Genomic DNA, 18,661 nt, shown 5'->3' with positions numbered 1-18,661 from the left:
CAAGTAGAAAATATCACCAATATCTCAAGTGTAAACTCTTTCCCAGCATTCCCTAACAAGAATACTAAATATCCCATAAAACTTTTCGGTGCTGAGACAATGTTAACAATCTATCATAACATCTTGTATATTTTGTTTGTATTTATCAAAAGAGTTTTTACTTTTATTGGCCGTTACTGTTTATAAAAAAATAAACTGTTTGGTTGGTTATTAGCTTAAATCATTATTTTATTATCTCCCTTGTGTTCTACTTTCGTTTTGACAACCATTTCACAATAAACATGATGAGTTAAACATGACCGTGTCTTCTTCCGTTAAGAACATAAGAAATTGCGAGATTAGTAATCACTTGTGTATTCAACAGTCATGATAAATGAACTGAACTGGTGTTGAACTTTCTGTGTTGCCCGACACTTTGCGAAGTTTTCGCGCGGAACCAATCACATTCAGTTTTGAATCCGGTTCCTTACAGGAAGAAGAAGAAGAGCTGATTATGATCGCTTGGATTGTCATTTTACAGCAATGCATTCAGTTAAAACAGGATCACTCTTAAAATTTAACTACCATAGTCAATATAGAATCATTGTGCATAAGACATGGAAACCTATTCATATTTTTCATCTGAACAGCAAAAGACCAAATTTATTATTTGAGCTTAATTTCTCAAAATTCTGTTATACCCAGCAATCACCAAACAAACACAGCAAATTTCATACTAGTCCAAGACGTCATTTTGATCCAACAGTATGGCCAATTATTAGGAATGTCTTGAAAGGTACAGGGATTATCAGTGGAAGGTAAATGTGAAAGCTTGGACTAATTGGTCCCAGGTGTAAGATGTCATGCTTTAATTAAGACCATACACTTTTAAAAAACATGTAAAGGTAATCCCATTTGACGTAAGGGTAGTCTTAACTTAAGCTGGTACTACTACACTGCTGACTGGTATATATTTTATAATACATTTATATTAGTCCTAGATTTAGCACAGAGCTTTGTCTCTTACTCTGCAGCATTACATGATTTTTTTCACGTTGATAGAAATGAAGTGATGAGGGGGTAATTTTTTCATGAAACAAGTGATTGCAGAATAGTGAGGGGGCTAAATCAAAGCATGAAACAATATCTGTTGAACCATGTCATGATGGTTGGAAAATATGTCCAATTATCAAATTAAAAATGGAATTAAAACGATTTTTGACAACAATTGTTATGGCATACAATAGTATTTATTATTGTTTCGTTTGTGCTTTCAGGTGTTGTTGAGTTTTTCTCTCGACTTGTGTGGTATACAACACAACAACAACAATAACCAAAAGACACCTAGAGTTTTAACCTACAGTCTTTAAAAATTGAAAGGATGGCTGGATGGCTGTTTTTTTTCCAGTGGAAAGTTAAATGCATATTCAGGACAAGAACATGTTAATGTCATATGAATATGAACCTTGCTTTGTACTAGACCTACACAAGGCGGTCACACAACAGAAAGGTGTCTATATATTACATGTATGTCAAGCGCTAAATCACAGAGATTTAAAAGTTGTGAAGTGTTAAACAATTTGTTTTAGCTCTCAACCCTCCCTCTTAATTTGATCTCGTTCAGTGGCCAAAGTTACATAAAGAATACATGATAATCAGTAAAGGGAAAGTACTCAACTCTATAATAACAGAATAATAAATAAAAAACACAAGCACAAATAAAACAAAAATAGAAAATATCTTATCAAAGAATGCTCACAGTTACTGTAAGCAAGCTCAATACTTTGACCTGATGATGTGGAATCGTATCATCCTTCGTGCTAATATCACTCTCTGTACTGAACAGTAGATTTATTACAGCAACTTCATAAACAAAACAGTAAGACAGCAGATGTTGTACAATGCAGAAAAATCATAATATTCTAGTCTTGCTTCAAACTATAAACTCGCCAATTGATGATCGCCACAAAAAATGCCTTACAAATGATAGAACAACACTTTTAGAACCTTTATCAATAACAATGAATAAGGCTTTTGTTATTTTTTTTAAGATATTATATTTTATTATGTTATTCCAGAGGTTTTAGACAATGGTGGCAATCACTTCCAGATAAAAAAAGAAGATACTTCTTTCATTCTGCCAGGAAAAAGCGCCATGAACTGATATTACTAATCACATTGTTAGGCTGCTGTTTCTATGTTTACCATTGGAAACATCTCCAGGTGGCACCAGTTTCAGGACGAGAGAGGTTTATTGCTTTTACAGATTATCAGTTTGAGAAAATTATGGAATTTAATGCTCAAAAGGTTTGTTTAATTATTTATTTACTTTACAAAACCAACTTCAAACACCTTGAGCACCTGTTAAATATTGTTTAAATTATGAGACTTTTAAAGTTACATAACCGGATAAGTTTGCAAATGTTAACAAGCATTTAAGTGACCAAAGTATTTGTTTTAGGCAACCGTTATTTCCAGTTATTGAATTTTGACTGAACACTCAAAATGTTATGGAAAGTTAAGCATAACAATCTCTATATTTGCAACAATTGATAAATTACCTAAATTTTGAAAAATATTACCACAAACAACTCCCTAGTACATTTTTGGTAATGTATTTATTTCTTGCAGCTGGACAGTTAAATTTATATTCAACTTTTTATTTTGTAAGTGTCTCATTCATTGAGTTTCTATTATTTGCAGCTGTGTGCTAATTTAAAGGAAAAGTTCCTCCCGGCTAATCACTTGTACTATGATGTAGTTCTGAATACATTGAATGTACTGATTAATGCCAATCAAGACATCAGTGAGGTAAAGGACATAAAGTGGACAGTGGCTATAGTTGATAATCCTGCAGTCAATGCTATTGTGTTACCAGTAAGTATACTGAAACCTAAATCCTGCAGTCAATATTGCTATTGTATTACCAGTTAGTATAATGAAACCTAAATCCTGCAGTCAATGCTATTGTGTTACCAGTAAGTATAGTGAAACCTAAATCCTGCAGTCAATGCTATTGTATTACCAGTAAGTATACTGAAACCTAAATCCTGCAGTCAATGCTATTGTGTTACCAGTAAGTATAGTGAAACCTCAATCCTGTAGTCAATGCTATTGTGTTACTAGTAAGTATAGTGAAACCTTAATCCTGCAATAAATGCTATTGTATTACCTATATGGACAACCAAACTGCAATCTTACCATCCATGCCATTAAAATACTTGCAAGTACAGTAAAACCTTAATATGAAACCCTATATCACAGAGTGAGTTGAAAACTGCAAGCCCCTTGTAAGTCCATCTGTCCATCAGTCTGTTTGTTCATCCATAACTTTTTGTACATATATATATATAACTCGGCTTCTTTCAGTGTTCTCCCCAGGATTTTTGGATAGCACCAGGGTAACGCGTGTGAACAGCTTGGTGAAATGATTCATACAATCAGTTGTGTCGCGTGGCATCGCTATATTTCTAGTTACTGCAGTTTTTATGTCTCTTGTTTTGTTTTAATACTGTGGTACTGTGTTATGTCAGAATATTATTGGTTAAAAAGATCAATAAGCAGTTTGTATTCTTTTTAATATTTCTTAAAAATAAATAAAACATGATTCATTACATAATATTCATCTAAATTTAAAGTAATTAAATCTTTTATCCATGATCAATAAGAATAAAATATCATTCAATCAGGAACATATATATTGTAAGATATACTGTTCCCAGATTCAAAAGAGAACAAAAATGTTCAATTTAAAAAAAATTTCTAGTTTCAAGAAAGAAAGTTGTTGTACGTGAAAGGATTCCTGTCATAAGGAGATATAAAATTAACAAGAACAAAATTGTGTTATAATTTGAACCAGTTTCTATCTTAAATTTTAATAAAAAGATATTTTTCATAAATTTTAAAACATTTTGCGATAGATTTCATGTACATGTAAATATTAACCTTTCTTGTCTTTGGTGATAATCAAACATAGATACAGACTTAATACTGCACTGAAATCTAAATCTTTATTTGTCATGATCCATTTAAAAAGAATTCCTAAATCTATAAATTTATCTTATGTCTATAGATCTATAAGTAACAATGTCAACAACAAAGTCTCCTTATTTTCCCGCCTAAATGACAGGAAGTAGATATAAATAGATTTAACATGTGCTTATGGATTAAAATTGCAAGATCACTTCTGTTATTCATTAATGATCATATGGATATAGATATCAAGTTGGAAGGTACAGTCATGCATTTTATTTATAAAATAGAATAGATTGCAGTTAATTGTAAATAATCTTGAATATTCTACATGAACTAACTGGGTCATGTGATCCTTCCCCTTTGAATTACTTGTTGACAGTTTGAAACCGGAATATCATGCAATAACTATGTCATAATTAAAGATAATTTTTGCCATGGTTTAATCAGAGACATATAAAACTATAATATAAGTATTGAGCTAACTTTATAATGTACAAAATATGTACCGTCTTGTGTACAACTATCGGGTCAACACGGTTTGTGTACAATGTATTTGCCGACTTGTCAGGTGGTGAGTGAAGCCTTAAAATAGTTATCTATGATCATAAAGTTATGATCTCTAAATTAAAACACAAAAGAATCATGTAAAAAGTGTTAATTACATCGATTAAATCCAATCAACAAAGGTAACATCATAAAGGTAAATCGATCACGTGGTGTAAACAATCCATGTTGAACTGGTTTGAACTTTATACCGCAAAGAAAAGATTTAACCAGTCGTTTAACACTTTACTGATTTACGATTTTTTAACTGAAAATTTGAGCACCACGGAGAAAAATTATACATCGCGGTAAGAACGATACCACCGCAGTAAAAAAATTATACATCGCAGGCCCGTGGTCCTTTAATGGCCTGGGGAGAACACTGAATTCTTTGTTAAGGAATCATTTGATTTTTGGACTAGACCTTTATTATGTAATGTTGTACTGTGTAAGCTATTTTCAGATCTATCAGACGGTCAATTCCTGTTTTATGATACAGTGATTCTTATTATTCCAAATGAGTTAGGATTTTTTTTTTAACAATATCTACTTACGAGTGGGGTAAACTTTGCATAGGCCACTTGCAATTTCTTCATATCTTCATATATCTCTAAACATCCTGTATTCTATGTTACTTTATTAGTACTCTCTATGCCTATGTTACTCTGCTCAGCTCTTTACAAAAATCTCATATCATGGCTTATGGTATGTAAAAGGATTATAACTATGGGAGTGTTTAACGACCTTGAAAACCCCTGATGAATTAGCATTGTCAGTCAATGAGATAACTTGACCTTGATCATAATTTTTTATCTTATCTTGAAAAATTCTTCTAGATGCATTGACAGCTTTAGATAAGTCAAACAATTATTATGAGTATTAAACACCATACAAAAACATTCTGATAATTCGATTCTCATAATATTCATATTGGAAAATGCCTGCAGCTTGACACTCAATCTAATCAAAATTTAATCTCCGCTCTCTCTATTATTTTATTGATGTGTCTTGTTTCTGTATATTTATACATAATTAATACCACGAGTACAAATGCAGTGCATAAAATTAACAGCTTTAAAATTAGCTACAATAATTTGACATATCAGTAAAATGTTTAATATTTTAGACAGGCCACATATTTGTAGACAGAGGACTAATGGAGTTTGTACATGATGTGGATCAGTTAGCTTTTGTACTAGCACATGAAATGTCTCATGCTATTCTTAAACACACAGTATGTATTTGTACTTATATAAAATTGTACATGCTTAAAAAGAAACATCATGAAATTGTTAAAAATGTTTCTACATAATCAGAGTATTTGTTTCTTGGTTAAATTTTAGCATGTCATAATACACAAAAAGGATTGCAGGTCTCACCAAAAATATTAGACAATCCAACAGACCATTCCAACCACCAACACAAACAATATACAATTATGGCCCGTAGATAAGGTGAATATCAAAAACTGGCACCCTAGTGAAATAATTTTTTAGGGTTGTCAATTTTGGATATTCATCGATTCTAAGGGGCCACAATTGTTTTATTATACCGAACTAACAGTGGAACGGCCTTTTGAAATATTGAAAAATCACTAACCTTACTGTATCGTAACAAACACAAGTAAACGTTCGAAAATAAATTTGTGTCTTAGAATTTTTCGTCTGTACAACAAAGGTAGAATCTTTTTGTAAAATATTGATGGCCCTGAAAAGGACCGTTTTTAAGAGATGTCCTTTGCACTAGTTGCATTTCCAAAGCCTTGTTTCCTCGTCACTTGATGGGCTTCCTGTAGGCCTTACTTGAACGTTGCCATTTTGTTTACTTACGTCTGTGACGTCATTTTCATGGGAGATAACTTGAGTACAAATCAAGAAACTCAAAAGGTTATTCATCGGTGAATAATAGGGTTATTCACCACTGGTGTAAATTTTTAGGGTTATTCGTCCTTCCTTGCAATTAAATGAAAATTAACTGAATTATTCCATGTCACGTGATAACATGTTACCCAATAGAATTGTTTATAATATATGCAAGGTATAATAACAACAAACATCACATGACATGGTCAATATTTTCATGTTTACCTTGATTTTTTTCTCCAATAAAATATCTTATGCACAAGAATGCACAGACTTTAAACTATCAGCAGCTTACAACATGGTATGCTGGTAAACAGCCATTCTGCAACTGATAAGGTTGAAAGGAGCACCCCTTCATCATACTGTCTGTACCTAACAAAAAAATAATAAGATACATTAATTGTTATTTTTGCAGGCAGAAAATTTAAGCAGGCTACAGTTAGTTGATTACCTTGTGATATCTACCATGACAGCTTTATGGGCCTTAATGCCAAATGATGGGATAGCTATTGTTTTTCACTGGTTCCTGAACAAAGTTGTCAATGTAAGAGATTGATGTATTACAGTTACTATGTACCATTAATTTCTTAAAATATGGGCAAAACTGCAATGTAAACTATCTAATATAATTAAAAAAAGACAAAGTCTCAAGTAATTCAAAGACTTGTTAATAAAAAACGAACATGGTTATTTTAAATTTTTAATAAAGCTTTCATATACATGTTTCATTATTATTTATAGTGAAATATTTGTCTGCTATACATCACATTAGATATATAACTGCCCTCCATTATTTTTAATAGAGAGGTACTTTTTCAATTCTATTACCGATAGTAGAAATATTAGTTGCTCGTTCATACATTGTGGTAATTTTGTAGGCTAGATCATTCTTTACTGTTACATATAATTTATTTAGGTTCTGTTAGATTTGCCTTACAGTAGATTCCTGGAGAGTGAAGCAGATAAAGTTGGGTTGGAACTGGCAGCAAAAGTAAGTCATAATTTACCATCCATAGAATAGATTAGAATAAAATAGAATAGAATATTTTTATTCACCAAATTAGGTCCCCAGGAGGGCATATAACACACAAACAATATCATTTTAAACAATAATATATGCAATGCAATTTAAACAATAAACAATTATTGGGAACCCAATGAAAGTTTTCCACAGTGCCATCTCTATCTTGACCAGGTATTTAAACTTTTGTAAGTTCACCTGTCCTATTGAATGAATACAATAGCTATTTTTCTCTGTGTAGTTTATTCACTGGGACCTTTAAATTTCTTCTAAGAGAAATCTATCACTCATTGATTAATTAACCTGAGTAAAAAAAAATTCTTATATATAGACAAAAATACTTTTTTTATACTCATTAACTGCGTGTGATGATGCATTTATTCAATATTAATAATATATTTTCATTCAGTTTAACATAAACATTGATTCAATCATAAAAAGTTGATTTCAAACAAAAGTTTTATCAATGTTCGTATTGAGAAATTTGATTTTTTTTTGTCTAGTTATAGAATACATTTAAGAAGATCTTGATTTGAACATTCATAATTTTCAAGTTTTTATTCATGTCAAACAAATTTTTTTTTAAAAGGAACAATGTTGAAAGTTTTGTCAGAAATCAACTTTTTATGATTGAATCAATGTTTATATTAAACTGAATGAAAATATATTATTAATATATTATTAATATAACATAAATCAACGCTAACATGTTTATGCCTGTGAGAGAGCTTTCACATGTTTATATCTTTACTTGGATGGAGAGTTGTCTCATTGGCACATCTTCTTATATCTATTTACTGCAGGGTTTGTTGCTCGTGCTGTGTGGATGCAGTAGAATGTGTCCCCGTGCTTGTGGTGTATGCCCTTATATTTTTTAATTATGGGTTGTTTGCCTGTGAGAGAGCTTTCACATGTTTATATTTTTACTTGGATGGGGAGTTGTCTCATTGGCACTCATACCACATCTTCTTATATCTATTAACCCCGCCACATTCTGTATGTATGTGCCTGTCCCAAGTCAGGAGCCTGTAATTCAGTGGTTGTCGTTTGTTTATGTGTTACATATTTGTTTTTCATTCATTTTTTGTACATAAATTAGGCCGTTAGTTTTCTCGTTTGAATTGTTTTACATTGTCATTTCGGGGCCTTTTATAGCTGACTGTGCGGTATGTGCTTTGCTCATTGTTGAAGGCTGTACGGTGACCTATAGTTGTTAATTTCTGTGTCATTTGGTCTCTTGTGGAGAGTTGTCTCATTGGCAATCATACCACATCTTCTTTTTTATATTTTATTAATGTTTCAACTTTGCATCACTGTTTACATTCAACCGATTGAAAATATATTATCAATATTGAATAAATATAACATCACATGCAGTTTTGAGTATAAAACTTGGATGGAGAGTTGTCTCATTGGCATTCATACCACATCTTCCTATATCTATTTTCCTCTATTTACAAGATTTTTTTTTAATCAGGTAAATTAATCAATGAGTGATAGATTTCTCTTAGAAGAAATTTAAAGGTCCCAGTGAATAAACTACACAGAGAAAAATAGCTATTGTATTCATTCAATAGGACAGGTGAACTTACAAAAGTTTAAATACCTGGTCAAGATAGAGATGGCACTGTGGAAAACTTTCATTGGGTTCGCAATAATAAAAAGAATAGAAGAAAGAAACACACACACCAAAATAACAACATGTTATAATTCAATTGATATTTATGTTTACAACGACTAAAGTGCACCAGGTTAGTGTATTTTGACTATGAATAAACAGAAGGCTTAAGTAGTTTGTGCCTTATGGAGAAATCTCTACAAATAATAATGAATAAATCAAAGTATTAGTTGCCAAAATTCTTGATTTATTTCTTTCATGGAAAACAGTATTCACATTTGTAAGACCATTGTACAATCAAAATTTTGTCTGTTAGTCATATAGTTGCATTACATTGACACTTTTATACATTTAAGTATTTTAAAATTTTATCTATTCGGCTTTTATTTCTGACCAGACATTAGTAGGATCACTTTCAGTTTTATTATCACTGTGATTTATTTAACATGATTCAACTGTATGTTCTATGATCAAAGCTTACAAATAAAATGTATATACTCCACTGCAGCATTATATAAAACTGACCCATTTAGTTGGCAAAGACTGGCAAAAATTTTCTATGGTATTGAACAGAACTTATTCTACATAATTTAGAAGTTAATACATGGATCCAAAGCAGACAAAGAAATAAATTTTCCATCTCTGAACAACCTTTGTTCCCTAAGCAAGGATATGAATAAAAATAACTGTAAAAGACAATTAGAAATACACTTACCAGAGATCACTTTTGCTAGTAATGGACTTTAGGAAATACCACTTAAAATGTTCTCATTATGTACTTTTTTCCCATATTTTGCTTCGCATCACGGTGCGAAGCTATTAGTTTCATACGATATTCATGCCATCTTGAAATTATTACGTAACAAATATTGGTTTTCATTGGTTCCCTTATGATGTGGGAAAGATTCTATTGGCTAGAATGAGATATAGAATTGGGAACATGTCCTGAATAGGAGACGATATTAAATACGGACAAAATTACAATATGGGTATTCAAAATCCGATCTGATACCCGATACCAGACCGCACGATTAATTATGAATATTTTGTCTTTACTGGTTGAGCTTGCTTATATAATGTCAGTCAAATTCATATTGATAAATAAGAGAAGGGGCAAAGATGAACAAGTTTCTAAGTGATCATCTGACTATATGTGCATATACACCAACACTTGAAATACATAATACTGCCAATTATATTCAAGAATATTGTCAGAATGCATGTATTCCATGTTATAAAATCAAATGATATATATAAAAAAAGATAGCTACACAAACAGCACATGAAAGCCCCAAATTGTGCATTAGAATTGTCGTGAGAATGATCTGAAATATTTAGGAAACATCTTATAACAAGTTAGTAAAATGACTGTGTAGGAAAACATGCATGAAGATATCCATATGTGAAAATAAATATAGCGTAAAAATGAATGTCATAAGTCCTATAACTCTGAAACGACTAACCGTAAAATTTACAAGTGAGTCTAGATTCGCCAATACCAACAAAAGTGTAAAATGTATTTAATTGATCCAAGCATACCAGATCTAGTGCATGCCATGTAGAATATTTCCTTTTATTAATCTGACTGTCAAATTCCCAAAACTGTGGAATAACAGAATCATAGATTTTCAAAATTAAATTGTATCTCTGGAATGATGCCAAAAAGAGTTTTACAATCAAAAAGGAAGCTTCCTTCAATCAATCCTGATATTCTGTTAAAGGTTAAAGCAAATTTGAGTTATTGTAGGAAGTGTTCGTGGATAACTACAGTATACCATAATAAGTCCAATCTAAAACGAGCTTATAATACCACACTTATGAGTATATGCTCAAAGGAGATAAATAACACCTTTCTCATACTCAAACAACCACATAGACCCTATTTTACTTGAAAGTATGGTAAGCAAAGCACTCCAAAGCTTTTTAGAAAGCCAAAACTTGTACATAGATGCAATTACCTCTGAAGTGTCAAAAAGGTTCATCTATGTTTGACTCAACAAGAAAAGCTTGAAACAATTTTATGACACATGTGATAAACTATTTACAGGCATGTTATGACATCAGATGTGGAACTGTATTCTGGACAATGATGAGCTTTGCTGAGCAGCTTGAAGGCAGATCTAAACCAGAATGGTTGAGTACTCACCCATCATCTTTTAAAAGAGCAGAATTATTTGATTGTCTCATTCATAAGGTATACAATATTTTGATAGGTTCATTTAAGGCTAAGTGTAGTGCAGAATTAATTTTTTTTTTTAAATTTTATTAAATAAAAAAATGCTGGAAAATTGCAATATCAGACAAATACCAGATAGATTACCGTAGTGTGCATATGTATGTTTTTATTTATATTTTTATGATACCGGGTATATGTTTGAAGTATTTAAGTGATCAGTATGTATAAAATGAGATGGTGGTTATACACAAATGAGAAAGCAACACAGCAACTAAAGTTAACTTAAGGTATGGTGACCTATAGTTGCTTACATCCACATCATTAGGACTCAGGTTGATTGTTGTCACACTTGCAATCATACCACATCTAATTTTTTCTAAAATAGATAATTTTAGCTTGCTTTGGAGCTCATTGTAGTTCACTGCCTAGATCGTCTTCAGCTAGGTTAATACTACATGAAGCTAGCGTTATCCTTGTGCACTTGATTATTTGTTTTTGTAAATGTACTTCAAAAAAGGCTTTACCGGGGTAAGCATTTGTTCTCATGGGAAGATCCTTCCAATTCATAGAAGGGAAAAATTTGACATCTGTTACATTTTCTTATCTCATTTCTGGAAAAAAGGTAAACATTTTTCATAATACTGAATTTAAAGATATTTGAAACATTTTTATTTACAGTACACCCATGTACGGCATGAGTGTAAATGTCCGCCATTACCAGAGGTGGATCCACGAGGTATTCTGCATGATTTGAAGGTCAAGGTTGACAATTATGTCACAGCAAGAAAAACCAGAGCTAGAATAGAGAGGTTAAAAATTCCACTGCCTGACCATGATAAAGATCATTTAAATAGATCTCTTACAGTTGATAGGAACAAAGGAAGAGACTTTTCTGTGAAAGTTGGAATTTTACCTGGTGTAAAAGATCCTGATGCTTCAGGAGACATGCAAGAAATGAATGAATTGAATGATCAAAGTATGGAGAACAACATTGAAGAAAGAGTCATTAACAGTACTAGTACTGAGCAAAATAAGAAAGTTAACAAATAGTATAGTAAATGAGAATAATTACTAAGTGAGTAATTGCCATCACTTGGCATCTGTCTAGGCTGTCTAATCTACCTTGCATCTGAATTAGGGGTGGAAATAGTGGGGTCCTTTATGGAGCTACATGTATATGGTTGATGCATTGGATTTTTATATGTTCTACTTACCATGTCTAGTTTGGGGGCCCCCTCTTTTTCAAAATCCTGGATCTGCATCTGTGAAGTATGTCTTTTAGTAAAACAACAGTTTTAGTTAAAGATCTTTTTATGAGGTATACAGCCATGAAATGAGTTTAAATTCAGTGAATCGGTGAAATTATGTAAAATCTTGATTATTTGACTTGTGCATACTCAGAAATAATATAGAGCACAACCATAGAGAATAAATATATATTGTGTTCATCTATTCACTGGCAAAAATATTTTGGGAGAAGCTTGTGCTCTATGTAAATTTAGCCGAAATGTCCTAATATAAAGCTAATTTTTAATTAAATTCTGACAAATCTGGTTTCTGATGTCACTTTAACGACATCACAGTCAAATAGTGTCATCAAGGCTTGAAAAGCCTTTCTCTTGATGCTTGAAAAATATGATTAGTGGTGACATCAGACAATGTTTTATTTTTGGTGAATTTACAGGGACAAATAAGCCCCTTACTGTATCTTGTCCTTCAGCAGGTATTTGGTATAGAATGTGAAACAAGTTCTCCTCCACAGATCAGACATGACTTTTATTTTGGTTGGTCTTTTTTTTTGGTCCAATGTTGTTGCGGTCCTTGTAGATGGTGAGCTGTAAATGATATATGATAATGTATGGGTAGTCACCTTTTATATTTGAGTTTGATTTGACTTTTTTATTTTACCTTATGATAACTGATGGAGTCTGTCAATTTCATGAAAATGCCATCTACTGTATCACTAGCCTGTCAACAATGAGGTTGTGAGTTCGAATCCTGCTCGTGGCAGGTGTGTTCGGCTCAATCTTAATTGACTAGGATTGTCAGTTTTCCTACTGAAAGTTGGTTGTTTTCTGAAGGCACTCGTGTCTAGCTTCCTAGCAGATATGGATCTGTATTTTATGCCCCCCCCCCCCGTAGTGGAGGGGGCATTAAGTTTTACCTTTGTCCATCCGTCCGTATGTACGTACATATGTCCAAAAGTTGGTTTCCATTCTCTAACTTTAGTTTGCCTCAACCAAATGTTATGAAACTTATACACAATGCTTATTACCACAAAAAACAGATCAAGTTTGAATTTTGGTGGTCTCACTTTAACCGTTCTTCAGTTATGTCCCTTTATAACTTTATATGATATGCAAGCGGGGCATCATCTGTGTCCCATGGACACATTCCCCATTTATTTTGTGATGCGACAAGTCCACAAATATTATAAGGGTACCAATCTAACTGACCTTAGTTTCAGGATATATTGAGATTTAATCCCTACCCAATTCTTTTTCTGAATCTGATTCTTAAAGGGAACAGTTGCATTTAAGAGGTCATAGTTGATAAAGACCAGCAGGGTATGGAAAACCGTTACCCAATTTTGATGATTGGACTTCCAAAAGAGGTGTTATTGAATGTTGGGACTCATGATTCAAATAACATGTTGTGAAACATATTTGTTTTCAAGCACTATCTTTGGATACCCACTGTTAACATTAAGGCAAATATGCCATAGCAATACAGACTACATAACAAAAAACAAAAATCAAGTCATGTTTAAAAAGTTCTTTTACAGTAGGTTTTAAACAATAGAAAAAGCAGCCCTGCAAAGCAATCACCAGTCTTACAAGAACTTCTTTACATGACTTGATTCAAGTTTTTGGTAGGTCTAGTCATCTTTTTAAATGGGCTAAAAAAGAAGCGATTATGCATCTTTTTTTACATTCAAAAGGGTTGCAAATAACATAAACTTGTTGATTTAAAGCAGTATAACTGGGCAATTACAACCTATCTCATCACCAGCTAGGTAGGGTAAGGTTAGGGGAACTCTTGCCAAATTCATTTATTTTTAATTAGGCCCTGTATGTATTTTTTCTTTTGCATTTGGGGGTTCTAGAGGGATACAAATAACAAACTTATTTACCCTCTTCCCACTAGTGGCTAATCCATGTTCATAATCCTATCAACTACAATAAACTCAGGTTCTTTGTGTACAAACTTCTTATACCCCTGCTTTCTAAAGCGACTTTAAATAGTGATGGGGGTGTCCGTTCATACTATCCATTGGCTATTCCATTCATTCTTTCATCCTTCTGTGATTTAGTATCCAAAACTGCTCCTGAACTGCTAGACAGAATAATGTGAAACTTTCACAGAACCTTAATCACATAATGTACTTTTGCACCTCTTATTTCATTTTTCTCTCGGCTGTGACTGGTGGAAGTCGACACATAGGTATTTCTTTTCCGGCAATGTCGTTGTCATCAACCGCCAACAATTCTTAAGTTTTCTGCTTAAATCAGTTTGATGACCATTTCAAGGCCCTGTCCACTAGTTCATGGTCCAGGGACTTTTAATTAATTAGCAATGTTGTTGTCCAGCAGATTGTCTTTTTCTGATTTGTATGCCGTCAGGCAAGACATATGTCTGTGTCAACAGTTTCTTTTAAATGAATGATTTTTGGGGTTTATTTTTTTAGATTACAATTTATTGACAATTTCTTACAATGTTAACCATATAATGCTTTTGTGCATCTCCTATTTTGATTTTTGACTTGAACCATTTTTGGGTTTTCCTTACCAAAGCAGGACTTTGCCATTGCTTTATTTAGGGTGTAGCCATTTTGTATCCACAACTCCTAAACCCCTTTTTACAATTTATTGAAACAACCTCACAATCTTAACAATATAATACTATTGAGCACGTTCAAAATTGTTTTTATCTGGAGAATTTTCTGGGTTTCCTTCTGCAGATCATGTGCACATTCATATTTCAATCCCCAAAATGCCTGGTCAGAATTTGATGAAATTACCTCAGAATATTCAATATATATTTCCAAAGTGCAGCTCTTATTTTGTGTTTGATAGCAATTATTTTTTTGTTTTCCCTTACCAAAGCATTGACTTTGCAAGGGGCGGTGATTTTTGTTTGTTCTTAATATCATATTGTCCCCCGTGCAACGCGTTTCGAAAATCAGTGCCGATCAATTATCTTAAAAAGAGTTATGTCCCTTTGAAACATTATGATATGGAAAATTGCATCGTTAGCAATCTCATGTGTACAATTCTTGCCAGATTTTTATGAAACTTATATTGTAGGTTTATATCAGCAATGTCTTGGACGAGTTCCAAAATCTGTGCTGATCAATTATTTTAAAAGAGTTATGCCCACTGGAAACATAATTATATGGAAAATTGCATCGTTAGCACTCTCATGTGTACAATTCTTGCCAGATTTTTATGAAACTTATATTGTAGGGTTATATCAGCAATGTCTTGGACGAGTTGGAAAATCAGTGCCGATCAATTATTTTAAAAGAGTTATGCCCATTGGAAACATTATTATATGGAAAATTGCATCATTAGCACTCTCATTCGTACCATTCTTCCCAGATTTTTATGAAACTTATATTGTAGGTTTATATCACCGGTGACTTGGACGAGTTGGAAAATCTGTGCTTTGCTCTGAAGCATTCATTTCTCTAAGATATTTATCAACAGTTTAAAGGACAAAAATAAAGAGGTTTTTTTTTAGTTATTGCCTTTGAGCCTTGGATAGATAAAATATTTGCAACACGGGGGACATTGGAACTCTGTTCTTTTATTTTTTTATATTATAAGTCATGGAGAAAGGGCATAGGATTTATTCTAATTGTTTATAGTATGCTTAATAAAAAAAAATTAATTTATGATCCAGTTTTTATAGACATATTGAATGTTATATAATGCTCAGGTTTATTGACCATTATTTTTTATGTTATGAAAATTATTATTATTTATTTTATAAAGTTTATTCATGGTATGAAATGAACTGTGATATTGGTGTTTTTTACTGTACCTTTTTATGTAAATACTCCCCATTTAACTGGGTTATTTTTCAATGTCTGCATGCCATTTGATATATAATAGTCATGTAATTGTCTAGATTATAATTTAGGCAAATTCAAATATATCAATATTGATGTCCGTCAGATTGATGATTTGTTAACATCTAAAGAGTGTCCTAGGTGTCAAGTTTTTCAAACAAAAGTGGGAGATCTCCCTATAAAGATGTTTTTATGGAGAATTGGCATAGAAATTTCAATGTTATTTCAGCTTAATTTTTGCAGCTCAATTTTTAGAATGAAAAATTCTCCTATTCAAAATTCAAATCACTAATACATAAATAAGTTGAAACATGTCAGGTACTGTGCCTGGCCAAAAGTATTTCTCACCTACATTTTTTGCTATATATTTCATATAAAAACACATTTTAAAAAAATATGTCTTGAAACCATTTGTTTTTGGATTTTTACAAACCAGGTGTTGAAAGATGCAGAATTGTCTAAATTATATTTGTTTATTTGATTGTAGTTTTTATACGCCCGTTTACGGGATGTATTATGGCATACCGATGTCCGTCTGACTGTCCGTCTGTCCGTCCGTCCGTCGTCAACATGTCGGACATTAACTCAAAAACGCTTTAACCAAATTGCATGAAACTTTGGTGAATTGTTAATATCTATTGACGTGAGCTCCCTTTCGTTTTTTATAAATTTTAGATTTTACATTTCCAAGTTATGGGGTTTTATTCTTCAGTTGTTTTTGTTTTCTCATGATGTGAACACGTATAATATTTTTGTACAAATCAATTTGGTTGAAATATATAGAAAATTTTTAATAAAAAATAATGCTTGTGTTTATATCATCAGAAAATGATAAAGCTCCACAACTTAAAGTACAACCAAATAAACAAATAAATCTGTGATAATTTTGCTTCTATTGGTACCAAGTTGGTTGAAATCCAACCAGGAATGACCCCTCAATGATATTTTTTAGATAAAGTAGTTTTATATGAAATATATGGTGAAATATTGTAAGTGAAGAATATTTATGGCCACACACTGTAGCTTTGGAATTCTTTATTCATAAAAAATTTTGTCAATTTTAACATGGTAAACAACAATTGATAATAAAATAATGTCAATTGGCAGGTTGTCCAAAGTGCGAGATTTCAACCTGTCTGTTAGGGCTAGTAAAATTTCAATTTCCACACACACATGTAGTTATGACACTGTGAATGTTAGTAAGGCTCAGATTATACATAGAAAACTAATACAGGGGAAAATGGCATTTATATGTTAAAACCCTGCAATAATATCATATGCAGTTATTAAAAATTGAATAATTAACACTTTATTTTCTTATTGATGTACTTTATGTTATAAATTCTTGAATAAAATAATTTACACTACAAACTCGTTGTTTCTCAATTCAACAAGTTTCATTGGTAAGGTTGTATGAATATTTTTTACCACCTTACAATTGTATCCAACACTTACACTTTAAGTACCATATATTATTGGAATTTTTTGTTCACCTGCAGATAACTCCTATTCCTCTTCAAGTTTGCAAGTCTCTCCTAGATGAACTAGTGTTGACACACGAGTAACAGTTTATGAGGTCCAATGTAACAATACATGATGCATTGACATATCATTTCAGCTTGTATTCATTTTAGCATAACTTTAAGTTTTCATTTTAGATTACAAACATGTATTTAATCATATTTAATTTGTCAAAGAAATATACAAAAACTAAAAGACATCTGGTTCTTCAACAATAGACAGGTTTCTACGCTATTTGTCAAACTCTTAATCTCACATTCAAAGATCTGCCATAAATACCATACACTATGATTTAACAAAGAAGGTTCCTGACTTGAACAGGCAAAAAATGTGTTGGGGTTTAATTAGTGTTTTTAGATCTCAACCCTCCCATTTTAATCAGTTTGACATTGGAAGCTCAACAAACCAGTAAGACTAATACCCCACATACATACATTTTAATTGCTGTTGTGAAATTCAGTATTTAGATTTTTGGCTTTCAGCTATCCATTTCATATCATCATTGCCTCTGTGTAAGGTTGACACATTGTTACTGATATTTCAATCTCGCAGAACAATACTGACTCAGGAACATAGTCTGAGGTTTGTTTACTATAAACTCAAAAATTAATGCATCCATTTAATAATGTGAATCTCTTGATGATCATTCCAAATGTAATGTTTGATATCAATGTTAAAGGTCAATCAACTTTTGAAGGGTCAAAGGTCAAAGCCAAAATTCCCATATCTTAATGAAATCACCTTCCCATAATGCATCTGCAAACTAAGTTTGACTTAGTTTGGTTAACCTAAGTTCTCCAGAGAACAGTAATGGCTGGAGCACAAATAACTATCATAGGGGCAAGGTCAGAGTGACCTGATTTGGGTATTTGACACATCCCCAGCCCATGAT

The 18,661-nt window shown here is 32.1% G+C and overlaps 1 protein-coding gene across 2 annotated transcripts; it reads left to right on the top strand.

Moving 5' to 3' along the window:
- Window positions 1–253: 253 nt before the first annotated feature.
- On the top strand, window positions 254–17,619 carry LOC127698184 (metalloendopeptidase OMA1, mitochondrial-like). Of its 2 annotated transcripts, XR_007980740.1 has the most exons (9): window positions 254–797; window positions 2,058–2,286; window positions 2,683–2,856; window positions 5,624–5,731; window positions 6,775–6,903; window positions 7,276–7,350; window positions 11,046–11,192; window positions 11,853–15,481; window positions 15,641–17,619. XR_007980740.1 is itself a non-coding variant. In XM_052201542.1 (8 exons), the coding sequence occupies exons 1-8, from the start codon at window positions 523–525 to the stop codon at window positions 12,222–12,224; spliced, it is 1,509 nt and encodes a 502-aa protein (XP_052057502.1). In that variant the 5' UTR covers window positions 254–522; the 3' UTR covers window positions 12,225–17,619. The 2 variants fall into 2 exon arrangements, 1 of the variants encoding a protein (XP_052057502.1); XM_052201542.1 differs by having other exon boundaries at window positions 11,853–17,619.
- Window positions 17,620–18,661: the final 1,042 nt, after the last annotated feature.

Source organism: Mytilus californianus, unplaced genomic scaffold (assembly GCF_021869535.1).
Source record: "Mytilus californianus isolate M0D057914Y unplaced genomic scaffold, xbMytCali1.0.p SCAF_1, whole genome shotgun sequence".
NCBI classification, from domain to species: domain Eukaryota; kingdom Metazoa; phylum Mollusca; class Bivalvia; order Mytilida; family Mytilidae; genus Mytilus; species Mytilus californianus.
Note: the sequence above shows the minus strand (reverse complement) of the source record. Positions and strands in the feature narration are given on the sequence as shown.